Source organism: Solea senegalensis, linkage group LG2 (genome assembly GCF_019176455.1).
Source record: "Solea senegalensis isolate Sse05_10M linkage group LG2, IFAPA_SoseM_1, whole genome shotgun sequence".
NCBI lineage: Eukaryota > Metazoa > Chordata > Actinopteri > Pleuronectiformes > Soleidae > Solea > Solea senegalensis.
This window is the reverse complement of record NC_058022.1, coordinates 2,180,202-2,194,120: the sequence shown is the minus strand read 5'-3', so window position 1 is coordinate 2,194,120 and position 13,919 is coordinate 2,180,202. Positions and strand designations below refer to the sequence as shown.

Genomic DNA, 13,919 nt, shown 5'->3' with positions numbered 1-13,919 from the left:
TTTACAGCCCCCCCCCGACGAACACACAGAGCAGCGACTCTGTGGTGATAATTACACATGTGACGAGTGGGAGGCCGAGCTGTCAATCACAGAGTTAGTCATCACAGAGCGGTTTCATGATTGCTTTGGTTCCCATTGTCACAAGAAGATAAAAAAAAAAAAACGGGGATGAAGCAAAGAGAGAAAACTTTCCTGAAAACAAAATCTGTAAGTGAAAAACATGGTGAGTCATCATTTAGGCGATGAAAGTGACACCGAACCCTGAAAACACAGAAATCAGCTGACGTTGACCTGTGAACCTTAAAAACATCAGTGGAGAAGAAATAAAGAAAGGTTAAAAGAAGGTTAAAGTCACAAAGAGAAGATGTTTGTTACAAATAACCTGCTTAAAGCCACATTAAAGTGAAGAGTTTTCTCCTTTGTTTCCATATTAACTAATTTTTATATAGAATAAACAGAAAAATCTGGAAATTATTCATTTATTTATTAATTTTTCGTGTTTTTGATTCTTTTTTATTTTATTGTGTCTTCTCTATACTCTTGCTTCCTTTTTGATATTATTTTTATGCTTCTGTGCTTAAAAATCCAATAAATATATTTGATATAATACTGACAAAACTACTTTCAAACCTTGGATATCAAAGCACGGAGTGACAACATCAAGGCAGAAGTACGCCGATTTATACTTGGCACAAATCTTCGGTAAAGTGAACTAAAAAGCCAATAAAACTGTTGTTGCTTATGATGGAAGGCATTGTATTTATGTTGAAATGTATGATTATTCAAAATAGAAACTCAGATTTCTTTTGTCAGGCCTGTATGTGGCGCTGAGGAGTCTGCACATGAATAAAGTTGCGTATTGGGTGATGTTTTGGGATTTCCCCAGAATCTGAAAACATTGGTTTTCAATATGATACATTAATCAGTTTCCCTTAAACTCGTTCTTGTGTGAATAAGCCCTTAAACTTAAGCCTTAGCTTTTTATTTGTAGCGCCAACAGGAAGTCTTGTGAACACTTTTCCTGTTTCTCTGTTTAGACAAAGAAAATCTGGATCATCATGTGACATTTAAGCAGGTCAAGTGACTCTGTTTATGTGTATTCTTTGGTTTAAAGGAGTCTCTGCCACGGTTGCGGCTTTATCAGCTTCACGCGTCTGATCCTGACTTTTAAAACAAGCCGCAGTGGACGTTAACATGTGGCGACCACCAGACTCCAAATGCTGCCTCCTGTGCACAAGCTAACCAGGAGAGAACCGTGGTCACCGTGGTTACCTGTGGATCTGCAGGACGGTGCATGGCCGGCGCCTCAGACGCCGGGTTCCCGTTGGGGTAGGAAGACTCGGAGCGTGGCGGCACCGGCGGCTGCTGCGGTTTGGTCTGAGCCGCCTGAGGGGAGCCCTGGATGTTCTTACGGTACCGCTCGTCCGCCTGCAGAGAACACACACACACACACACAGAAGTATGAGCAGACATTAACAGGAGTGTGTGAGTGAGACAGAAGCGCTCACACTTTGTTAGTTTTCTATAACAGAGAGCAGATATTATTTCTACGTGCAGGAGTGAAACCACAGGATGCAGCGATGTTACTGTTACTGACACAATTATCCCCGTGAGTACGACCACAGCTCTGCGACCAGACACAAGAAGAGAATCATGCAGCTTCTCTCAAAAAGAGAGGTTAGGACACACACACCGAGGCCAGGGACACGGAGTCACAGTAAAAACTGGATTGATGTACAAAAACAGGGCTTTTTTTGTTGTTGCTTGTTGCGATTTGATTTGAAATATCTTTGCTTTCTAAGTCAAGATTCAATTAAATGTTTTATTTTGTTACAGATTTGAAAGAAGATGGAAATATTACCACATTACAATATTGTTCTTTTTCATACAATAAAAGTTCCCCGTGAACACCGTAAACCTCAAAATTGTTCAGTTTTTAGTGATTTCTTTGTTATAATTCACACTTTAGAAGCTGAAAAAGGAAAATCCTTGAAGTTTTCCTGTTGTATGAGTTTCCCCATAAAAAGTCACCAATTTGAGAGTGGACAAAAAACAAAAAACACACACAAACTTTTCATCAGACAGGATATGTCTTCAGCCTAAAACTAAATTAAGTTTCATAAAGGAAAAGTAGGGAGGAAGTGGCTATTTTAACGTCCGTCCTCAGAGATCCAGTCACATATGGAAGTAAAACTTTGCATTAAACGGGTCCTGGATGCGTCACATACGATGGAATATGTCTGTTTGTTTGTCCTGTATTAAAATAAAGAACAAAATGATGCTTTTAATGAGTCCGACTGAGGGAATCAGTGCTCTACACGCGCCGCTGTAACGTCAAAAAAAGTGAATACATCGTTCGGCAACCAGTGAAATGTCCATGAATAAATAAATAAAAGTGTGAGAGGCAGTCTCTCATCAGTCCTGAGGACTAATCTTCTGAATGTGGTTTCTTTGATCAGATCTGAGGACGGACTGACCGGATGTTAGTACCAGGTCTGAAGTGGATCAGGAAAATGTTTTACTGTGCCCCCTGCTGGATCATCATTAGACTTGCAAGTTTAGAGACAGACGTGAAAACATCCGAACACCCCAAACACCAACAGCAGCATTGAACCATCGCCATGGAAACACACAGCACACACCCCCCCGCTCCCCCGAACACAAGTGTGAGTACACACAAGCAAAGAGGAAGCGCTGAACAGCAGGTCGAGCTGCGAGGGTTCACCTCTCTGACGGGCTCAGAGTCGGGGGCGGAGCCTTGGGGGGCGGGGCCTTGGCGGTCAGCGACAGGTAGGGTGGTAGCGTGTGCACTTCTCTCACTGGACAGTGTCTTCTCAGAGTCTTTTGTCGCTGTCATTGTTGTTTTTGTGTCCAGACCAGGAGTCTGTGGTGGATTTACTCGTGAATCCAGTTCGGGGTTCTGTGGGGGTTTGGCTGTTTTGCTACCGTCCAGGTTCTGGTTGTGCTGCAGGGACAACAGGTAGGCCTGCTCCTGCTGCAGCTGCCTCTGCAGCTTCTGTGCCTGACGCTGCTCCTCCAGCTCCCGCCATTTGTACTCCTGAGTACAGGGAGGTCACACTGAGCTTTATTTATGCTTTCTTTGTGATACACGTACAGTCGCTTTCTGGTTTTCAATAAGCAAGCACGACTGTTTCCAGTAAGCTGTCAGCCAACGACGCAGAGATGTGCTGCCAAGAGAGTTTCCACGGAGTGGAACAGTTCGGTTTGGTACAGTATGGTACGCATTTGTTTTGTATTTCCATTACAAATAGTACCAAAACAACTGGACCCTACTGTTCTATTCTTTAGCTCCCTTCCCTTGGGTGTACCACAGCAAAATGGTCTGGTACGGTCAGGGTGGAGCCGGTCTAGCTCCACCCACTAAAGTCAGCTGATGGGTCGACAGTCTTGTCACGCTACGAGTCGAAACACATAATTGACCCAGGACTTTACCATTCCAAACCGTACCGTACCGTACTGTACCAAAATGAAACCGTACCATGATGGAAACACAGCATAAGAATGTTTAGGGGTGAATTAACCCCCCCTTAGTTAAGCAGTCGAAGTTAAACACGCTCTCAGTATGAACTAGAATCAGATCAGAAACGCAACTCCACCGTTCTGTAACCGGTATATTTTCAGGGGTTACAGTGGCTTTAAGAAATATTAGACATAGAACGCCTGTAACTCAGATTTCTCCTTTAACAGGTGTGGCCAGATACTTTTGTTTGTACCGTGTATCTCCAAGTATCCAAGTGCAGAAAACTCAGGCTTCTGTTTTTGTTTTGAGTTGATAAATGAGAGGGAAACTGTACGGCTGAGGTCGTGGTGGAGAAACGTCCAAACCAAATATTAATGACTTTGGCAGATTTTTCTTTTTTCTTTTTTCCTTTTGAACATAAACGTCTGTTAGAGCAGTTAAAGTTTTTGGTCACGAGTGACGCAGCCCACAGAAGAAAAACAGTACTTAATCAAAAACAGTGGAGTTTTGATGCTTGTTGTTGTCTGTGCACGGAGTTCAAATGAAACAAAAACTAAGACGCGGCATTTCCTTTAAATCCACCCGGTGATGATAAAGTGACGGTGTGAAATCAGGACGCAGGGATGTGAGTGTTCACATCCTGTCTTTATCTGAATATCCTGTGTGTGATTCCCCCGGAGAAGGAGAATCCTTTTTAAAAAACAAAAAACATAACTCCTTCCTGTTGGATGACATCACCATCCTGACTTCCACACCTCCACAAACCCTGAGAGGACTTAATATTGTTTTTATCATTATCATCATCATCATGTTGTGACCTCAGCTGGTAACGACTCATCTGGGATCCACTGAAGTCACATGACTGATCCAAAAACTTCCTTCAGCTAAGATTTGAGGGAAAAACTGAAACAGGAAATTCTGTGTAACGATGGAAACATTCAACATAATAAAAATAACCACTGAGACACAAAAGTGGACGGAATGACATCAAGGAAACAGATTTTAAATAAAAAAGGCTGGAAGACAAAATTATAATCTACGAAACGTGGAAAAAAAACACTGTACAATAAGGGTAATATTGTATTAACATTTAAATCATGTTTTAACTAACCACTTATTAACTTTATACACGTTAACAGAAGCTTTAAATAACTGTTAATGCATTTCTTGGTGGGAAATTTGTTTCCCTTAAAAGTTCTTTTCAGTTGCTTTATAAAACGTTGACCTTAATTCACCTGATTAGTGGTTCAAATAAAAGCAATACAAGTTATTTAACTGTTTATTTCTGCATTAACTAAGGTTAATGTAGTGTAGAATAAATGTGAACATGTTGTATAAAGACTCACCAGCAGCATGGCCTGTTCATGCAGCAGCTGCTGCTGCAGGATCTCCAGGTGTCTCTGCTCCTCCTCCAACTGACGACGGATGTACTCCTGTCCGTCAAACACACGTCAGTCAGTCAGTCAACAGGAACACAAAAAACATGTATATAAAGCAAATCATAAATTTTTTTTAAATCATCTGCCAGATCATGGTGCCACGTGTGCCGGTTTTTGGCACACGGGGCACCATGGGCTGACCATTCTTTTTACACTTAGTTTACAACTGACTGGTTACTGTTACATTTATATTGCTAATAAATAACTTAAATGTGACAATAAGGCCTTAGTGTGGTACAGTGCAAACAAATGATGGACATTATATCAGACATGACACCATGTGGTGTTCGTACCTGTTCTCGGTCGGCCCTCCTCTTCTCCTCCTCCGCCCTCCTTCGCTCCTCCTCCTCTTTGCGGCGCCGCTCCATCTCCTCCACGCGTCTCTTCTCCTCCTGCTCACGTCGGCGCTGCTCGCGCTCCTGCTGCCTCCTCATCTCACGCTCACGCCGTTGTTGCTGCAGGAGTTGAAACAGGCGAGTTTAAGCACAAATAAAAGTAAATAATATCTTAAAAATGATTATATATATTTTTATCTTTGTTTTTTTATTCTAAAAACAAGTGCAAATCTTAAAGACGATAAATAGAAATAATCCTGTAAATATTAATAAAACAAACAAAAATAAAACCTAATAATAAAATTAAACAAAAATTAATGCAGTGTGGTTTGTGGATTAACCTCGAGTTGTTGTGAGATTTAATTTCTAAAATAAATACGGTGTATTCAGGGACATTTCTTCACAGCATGTGATGTTTCCTTCCAATCCACAGGGTTTTAAAGTTTAAACTGATCTGGATTACAAGTAAATGATGACTGGTTTTTAGTCTGACGCACATGTTTGTGGATTTAGCAGTAAATAGAGACGGTGGACGAGCTGAAGTGACAAGAATAGTGTACATTTTCTGACACTAAGAGCTCAGTGTGTGATGATGAGAAGGTGAAACAGGTTCACACACATTCACGGCTCAGCGTTTTTCAATCCTCGGGTGATAATCCATCAGAGCAGGAGAGCACATGTGTGCTGGTATTTCTGACACACACACACAGAGCCCTCGGAAGTGTGACTCATCAACAAGCTCCATCATGAATCAGCTAAAAAACCCTGGAGCTGGAAAATAAAAAGTGCTTTTCTTCACTTTAGCAGACACCTCGCACCTTTCAGGTGCAGTCAGTGAATAAATGAGTGTTTGAAGAATATTTAAAATGACTTAATGTTGTTTTTTGCCTTAAATATGTCATTATTATGATTTTAAAAGCGTTTGTTTAGTGTAATGAAGATTATTTGCATTTCTATTAGCTGCCTACAGGCAGTTTTCAAGTATCGTGTCACAAATAAACATTCAACCTTTTGTGAATTAGTACACATAAAAAAAGACAATCGAGGTGGATGATATAGCAATATATGATTTTGCAAATACTCAGTATATCGCAATATTATGATAATACCTTATTGTTACTTAAATATTGTGAGAATGTGCGTGATTTCAATACCGTGACAATTTCGAAACGTGACCGAAACATTGGGATAATGTCGCACTGTGATATTGTATTGAAATATTGCGATAATATTGTATCTTGCATATCACTTGCATATCACGATATCGTAATGTGACTCAAATATTGTGATAATATATTGAATATTGCAACTTAAATATCACAATACAGAATCACGATAATATCAAATATTGTGATAATATATTGAATATCGTGATAATACATTGAATATCGTGATAATACATTGAATATCGTGATAATACATTGAATATCGTGATAATATATTGAATATCGTGATAATATCATATCAACCATTGTGATAATATCATATCAAATATCGTGATGATATCGTCTCGTGTGTGGTGTGAATCCTGAGAGCGCCCTCACCTCCTCCAGTCGCCTCCTCTGCTCCTTCTGCTGCTCGATACGTTTCTGCCTCTCGGCCAGTAGTTGGCGCTTGTACTCCTCCTGCTCACGGAGCTGCTGCTCCTGCAGGAGCTGCTGGCGCCGCAGCGCCTCCGAGCGCTCCTTGTTCTCCTGCTGCAGTCGGATGAAGTCGCGGCGCAGCGTGGACTCCCCGGGGACGTTAACGATGGAGCTGCACCAAGGAAGTTTAGAAAGAAGTTTACACGTTTAGATGGAAAAATACATTTTATTTAATTATAGTTTTCTACGACAAATGAAGACAAAATGTGAAAAAACATCCTTTTAAAAAGTGTGAAATTTAAGTGAAAAGCTGTTTCTGTGATTTTTATTTACATTAATTACATTTTTACAATCCGTGCATGATGAAGCACGCTGGATTTTTGGATTTGATTGGATTTTACATTTTTTATGTAATCGTATCGTATCATCCCTCTGTAAAGTTTACATACTGTACCTTTCAAAAAAATTAAAAAATCAGAAGTCAACCAAATTAAATGGCTAACGTTACAACACATAAAAAACAAACAAAGAGCCATAAAAACATACATGTTTGATTAAATAATTCATTAGATAGGTGTCGCTCGTGATCTGTAGCATGTCCAACTGAAGCTCTGTTGCTAGGCAACAGCAGTGAGAGAGGGACAAGCTGCTGGTGACTCAGTGAGGAAAATCATCATGTGTGGAGCAGACAGTTTTATTTTAGTTAAGACGACAACAAGGTCTTTGTGGATGTGTGTCTGAATCATTTAAAGCCAATTTAAATAAGTAATGTGTTGGGAATTGTGTATTTTTAAGTTCTGCTTTAAAACAGTAGCTAATATCTCAGTTTCAAATTACAACCTCGGAAAAACTGATTTGTGGTTACCTTGGTTCTCCTTCCTGCTCCGATGCCTCCTCCTCCTCTTCTTCACTGCCACTGTATTCATACTCTGTCTCATCTGTGGACGACAAACAAGCAATTCATTACAATGATAATATCGTATCGTGACTTAAATAAAGTGATAACATCACATTGTGACTAAAATTACATTACATGTCATTTAGCAGACGCTTTTATCCAAAGCGACTTACAATAAAATATCGTAATAATATCATATTGTGACTGAAATATCATGATAATAATATATTGATAATAATATTGTACCGTGACATAAATGTTGTGATAATATCGTATTGTGACTTAAATATCGTGATAATATTGTATCTTAAATATAGTAATAATATCATATTGTAAAAATTGTGATAATATCACATCATGATAATATCGTATCGTGACTTAAATATCATGATAATATCGTATCGTGACTTCATAATCAAGAATCCTAACTTTGACTCAACAACACATAAGAAAAAGAGAACACACATCGTCCATATAAGGACTATAAGGACACCCAGAACACTCACCCTTCTCCCCCCTCTTCTTCTTGGTGCGGTCGATGTGGTCTTTGAGCTGGATGCGGACCTGCCTCTCATTGGGCTGGTCTCGGATGAACGGGTGTTTGAGCAGCTGCTCGGTGGGAGGACGCTGTGTGTAGTTCTTCACCAGGCAGCCCTCGATGAAGCTGAAGAACTTCTTTGACCTGTCGGGTTTAAAGGTGAAAGGTCAGACGCTTGTGTGTGTGTGTGTTTGACAGGGAGGTCAAAGATGAAAACCCACCATTTTTTGGACTTGAGTCGTGGAGGAGGGTTTCTGGGGATGAGGAAGAGAGCTCTCATTGGATGCATGTCACACAGAGCTGAGTGAACAAGGAGAGACACAACAGGTGAGGAAGTGAGTGATTTAGCCATATACGATATTACAAGTCCAGCCTATGATTAATCTGTGGATTACTTTATGAATTAATCAGGTCATTGTTTGGTCCAGAAAATGTTGAAAGACGTGGATCACTGTCTCTCAAACGTGGAAAAGATTTTTTATTTTATCCACGTATTATGACTTCAATTTCATGATAATAATAACATATCGTGAATTAAATATCGTGACAATAATATCGTATTGTGATTTAAATATCATGATAATATTTTATCGTGATTTAAATATCGTGATAATATTGTTTCGTAATAATATTGTATTGTGACAAATATTGTAATAGTATTGTACCGTGACTTAAATACCATGATAATATCATAGCATGACTTAAATATTGTGATAATGTATTGTGACTTAAATATCGTAACAATATCGTATTGTGACTTAAATATCGTAACAATATCGTATTGTGACTTAAATATCGTACTTAAATATCGGATCAAACAGACGTCGTTTCGCTCATGTAATAAAACACTTACGAGGAGCTCCTTCAGCCATTTCTATAGCAGTGATTCCACAGGACCACAGATCACTCTGAAGGACAGAAGAGAGGACAGAGAAGAGTCAGGAGAGTGAGTTTAAAAACAAAAAACAAAATGTTTTGTTCCATAAAAACAAAATGGTTTGTTCCATAAAAAATTGTTTCTACTCCATCACAACGTCTCCCTGAAAACGTTTTTTTTTTACTACCGTTCAGACTGGTACAGACTTTATAAAATAGGTGATTTTCTTACCCTGTAGTCGTAGGTCGCGTCAGGGTTTTCGTCACAGGCGATGACCTCTGGAGCCATCCAATATGGCGTCCCGATGAAGGTGTTCCTGCGACCGACTGTCCGGTCGAGCTGAGCGCTCACGCCAAAGTCCACTGAGGAAATACACCAGCGATAAAAGACATTTTAACAACTGGTTGTCAGTCAGGATTCTCTACTCGCTGTTTTATCCCCACATCTAAGAAATGATCTTTATGGATCGAGTACAGTCGTCATCACAACGTCCTGTTTCGGTTTAGAAGAATAAAAAACAAGATTGATGTGCGAGAGATTAAGAAAAGTCTATGGAGAAATAAAGGCCTTTATTTTTCAAAATAAAACACGTTAAACTGGTTAAAATAAGAAGAAAGAGTACGGATTTTTAAGAAAACAACATCAAAACAGAAGAAAATAAGGAAAATTCAGATTTTCTTTGATTCTTATGGTTTAATTCTCCTTAAAATGGTTAAAGTTGATTTTTTTTTACAGCGCAGACGTCCAACAAGTTTGTTTAAAACTAAACAAAAAAACAAGGACGTACCGAGTTTGACCTCAGCGTTTTCAGTCAGCAGCACGTTCTGTCCTTTAATGTCACGATGGATGACGTGATGAGCATGAAGGTGAGCTAATCCCTGAAGAAACACGGAGTTAAACACAGGTAGATTTACACACACAGATTAAGAATAGACACCACCAAATAAAATCGACAAATAATGACTGAGTCAATTTTTTGCCTGATTAACTTTTTCAAAAAGTATGGAAAATGTGCTGCATCACACTTTCAGTTTATCATGTAAATGTTTGTGTAAAATTACATGTATAAACTAACCAATGAATACATGACACTTTAAGAAAAAAGACATTCTCAACAGAGGTTTGGATAAAAATTTTTTAGGTTTTACTGATCAGAGCAGCATTTATCAGGTTTCTGAGGAAAAAGAAAAGATTAAATGTACATGAAAAAACTAATTTGGACAGGACTGTGGAAAAAAGACTGTTTGGTCTTTTATTTACTTGGGTCTCTTTCACCTTAGCTAAGTTGATAAAAAAAGGTCAAATTTGTGGGTTATTTTGTGAAAATATCACTAATATTTTACTAAAATTTGAAGACAAAGGAACTAGAAATTATTAAAAAAAAATAAGTGTATGGGGGCGGAACTCCAAACGGTGTTTTTAACTTGGTTTTCTTCATGATTATTTCAACATGTTTTGTCATTTATTTTGGTCACAATCTCCTCTCAAAGTCAAAATATATATTGTTTCACTCAAAAAGTTGAACTAAAAACAGGAGAAAAAAACTATGATTGTTCATGTGTATTTCTGTAATTGATGCCAGAGAGTTAATAAATTATGATAACGATGTTGATTTTCAGACCACCCAGTTAGCGGTTAGCAGTTAGCGTCGAGAGCAAACTCACTCGGAGGATTTCTCTGGAGATGTAGGCGATCCAGTCTTCCTTCAGCGTGTTCCCTTTGGTGTTCTTCACCAGATCTGTGATGGAACCGGCACCACAGAACTCCATCACCAGCTGGAGGAGAGAGGACAGGGGACAGTGAGACACGACGGTGGACAATTGTGGACACACAAAGGACAACAACAACAACAACTGTCTGAAGCGTTATCATTTTCCATCTCTCGATGTTTCAGGGTCAGATCTGCTGCTGGACACCAGCACGGTCGGAGAATCTGCTGGTTGTTAGCCACTAGTGTTGCTAACAGAGACTAACAATGGCGAGCTTGAGAGATGTTTGGCTTCCATGTAATTTATCAAAACCTGTGTTTTTAAATACGATTATGACCCCAAACAATTACAAACAGGAAGAAATCTCAAACATGAACCAGACTCAAAGATGTATGGCCATCTGCCTAGACAGGTTGTGGTGAAAGAAAAAATGGGGGACAGAGGAGAGGTGGGGGACAGAAAGGTCAAGAGGGAGGTGAGGTAGAGACAGAAGAGAGAGACTAGGAGCAGAAAAACAAGTATATATACTGACTGTTTCAATCTCTACTGCAGACAAAGGGTTGTGTTTTTATTTATGAATTTATTTTGGAGCAGTAGAAAGCAAACCCTACTCTGGTTACAGACACGTCTCACTCACCCACAGCTGGTCGTCGTGGCCCGGTGGACTCTTTTTGATGAAGGCTCCATAGTATGTGGCTATGTTTCTGTGGTGAGAGTATTTCTTCAGCATGTTGATTTCCAGCTTGATTTCCTCCTCTTCATCCTGTGAGACAGAGACAGGAAAGAGACAGCGAGAGCAACGTCAGTGACAAGTCAAGTTGTACCTGCAGGTATGTTGTCATTTTTGCAGTTTAAAAGACTGAAACATCCTTTAACAACATTGTTCAGACTGAAGAGTGTAATAAAAACATATTTAAACCTGGTAAAAACTTCTTAAATGTAAATATTTTCTGGTTTCTTTGCTTCATATATTAAAGAAAATCATTTGTGGACAAAACAAGACATTTGAGAACATCATTATTTTGATTTATGGGAAACATAAAAAAATCAGCAACTCTTTATGGATGATTTTCTACTAGAACAGACAAATTTGTCTGGTTTCATACAATGTGACGACAAAAACCCAGCGACTTTCAGAATTTAAACACATTAAAGCAAGTTTTCTGATTTTTTTCAGCTGCTTAAATGTAAATATAAACTAAGAAAATCAGTAAAACTGATTAATTTTGGTTTGTGGACAAAAACAAGACATTTCTATCGACATTTTGTAGACCAATCGATTACTCGCTTAATTGATGAAAATAATCTCTAGTCGCTGCCCTAATGAAAACCCTCTTTACCTTCAATGGGTTTCATGAAAAATAAACCAGAATTCAAAGTGAAGCAGCATCAAGAACATCTGAGTTTTGTAAAAGTTAGTATTTAAACTGTATGAGGCAGAAAAAGTGTTTTAATCTGCTGTGTCCTTGAACGTCTCATGACAGAACAAGCATAGACACATTTGATTGACGGATTTATTGAGCTAGTGTGGTTTAACGTGATTAAAAACAAAAATATCTTCTCATGAAACCATGAGTTGTGACTGACATAACAAAACAAAAACAAAACAAAAAACAAACAAACAAACCTCTGCTTATTTAAGTATTCATAGATAAGTTTGACCGACAGAGAAACTGTCACTCGGCTGTTTTTACACGTCGACAGTGAACGCGTCTGACATTGTGAAAGGCTGAAGTTTGCCCTCTGACCTCCTGACCCCTCTCACAAATGTCGACAGAGTCGTCGACTCGCTGTCGTCAGTTTCTGCTGCAGCTGCCGGGGCTTGATAAGACGTGTGTGTGTTTGTGTTTAAATTTCTACCAGTGTCAACATGCAACACCGATGATTTCCTGTCAGCTATGAGAGGGTGAAAAAAAAAATATAATAAATAAATGAATACATGTGAGAGTGTGAGTCAACTTGACATTCAGCAGAGTGAAGTCAGCGCCTGCAGTCGTTCACATCAAAGACGTTAAATGTTACAGTCAGTCATCGAAAAGCAGCAAATTCGCAGTTATTGACATTTATTATTACATTAAAAAAACCTGCAGTTAAACAGTTTAAAGACTGACTTTTACAAAACTCAGTGAAAACTCTGCTGTATTTTTATTTAATTGCCGCAATACATGCAGAAAACATCTACAGCAGATGCTTCTGCCTCTACATCATGTCATCAGATCCTTCAGCTTCAAACTATTCTCTTGTTTGTTCCAGGAAGAAGTAGGAGGAGCCGCACGTTTGGATGACTTTTTAACAAACTCAGTGCGGAGCCTTGGAACGGACAGTAGGAACCAAACCAGTGCTGGGTTTGTACTCCACAGAAACCTCTAAAGAGTTCAGCAGGAGTGAGGGAGGGGTCAGTCGGTCAGACGAGCCGGTCCGCCAATCCTGTGAGTCACCGTCAGCCGTGCAGTCACTGGGTTAGAGCCTCAGCCAGTCATTTAACCAGTAGGCCAGTCATTTAACCAGTAGGCCAGTCATTTAACCAGTCAGCCAGTCACTTAACCAGTAAGCCAGTCATTTAACAGTCAGCCAGTCAACCAGTCAGCCATTCACTTAACAGTCAGCCAGTCATTTAACCAGTCAGCCAGTCACTGACCAGTCAGCCAGTCACTTCCTTAACAGTCAGCCAGTCACTTAACAGTCAGCCAGTCATTTAACAGTCAGCCAGTCATTTAACCAGTCGGCCAGTCATTTAACCAGTCGGCCAGTCATTTAACCAGTCAGCAAATCAGTGAGGACGCCAACAAACCAGACAGCCGGACAGCAAGTCCTCCTCAGTGAATCCACCCATCAGCTGAAGGTGGGTCAGCTGATCTGTCAGTCATGCAGTCACATGGTCACTTCAGATATGTAAACAGAGTTTCTGCAGGAAATCAGAGGAGACGTGGGGACCTGCTGCGGTCGCCAGAACATCCCGTCGCCCACAGAACCCATAGTTATGATCATGTGAACGTTTTTGGAATGGAGTCGGGTGTAATTACAGACGCTGCCGCGGCGGCCAGACTGGAGGAGGAGGA

The 13,919-nt window shown here is 39.7% G+C and overlaps 1 protein-coding gene across 6 annotated transcripts in view; it reads right to left on the bottom strand.

Moving 5' to 3' along the window:
* The window catches only part of LOC122783626 (mitogen-activated protein kinase kinase kinase kinase 4-like), a 73,195-nt gene that overhangs the window by 19,286 nt on the left and 39,990 nt on the right, over window positions 1-13,919 (bottom strand). For all 6 annotated transcript variants that reach the window (XM_044048383.1, XM_044048391.1, XM_044048400.1 and 3 more), the window contains exons 4-16: window positions 11,498-11,623; window positions 10,816-10,926; window positions 9,939-10,029; window positions 9,383-9,513; window positions 9,128-9,182; window positions 8,496-8,574; window positions 8,243-8,418; window positions 7,704-7,776; window positions 6,800-7,010; window positions 5,214-5,375; window positions 4,828-4,914; window positions 2,726-3,058; window positions 1,273-1,428 (exon numbers count right to left, since the gene is read on the bottom strand). In XM_044048383.1, coding sequence (XP_043904318.1) covers window positions 1,273-1,428; window positions 2,726-3,058; window positions 4,828-4,914; window positions 5,214-5,375; window positions 6,800-7,010; window positions 7,704-7,776; window positions 8,243-8,418; window positions 8,496-8,574; window positions 9,128-9,182; window positions 9,383-9,513; window positions 9,939-10,029; window positions 10,816-10,926; window positions 11,498-11,623 — 1,791 coding nt within the window. The remainder of the gene's footprint in view (window positions 1-1,272; window positions 1,429-2,725; window positions 3,059-4,827; window positions 4,915-5,213; window positions 5,376-6,799; window positions 7,011-7,703; window positions 7,777-8,242; window positions 8,419-8,495; window positions 8,575-9,127; window positions 9,183-9,382; window positions 9,514-9,938; window positions 10,030-10,815; window positions 10,927-11,497; window positions 11,624-13,919) is intronic.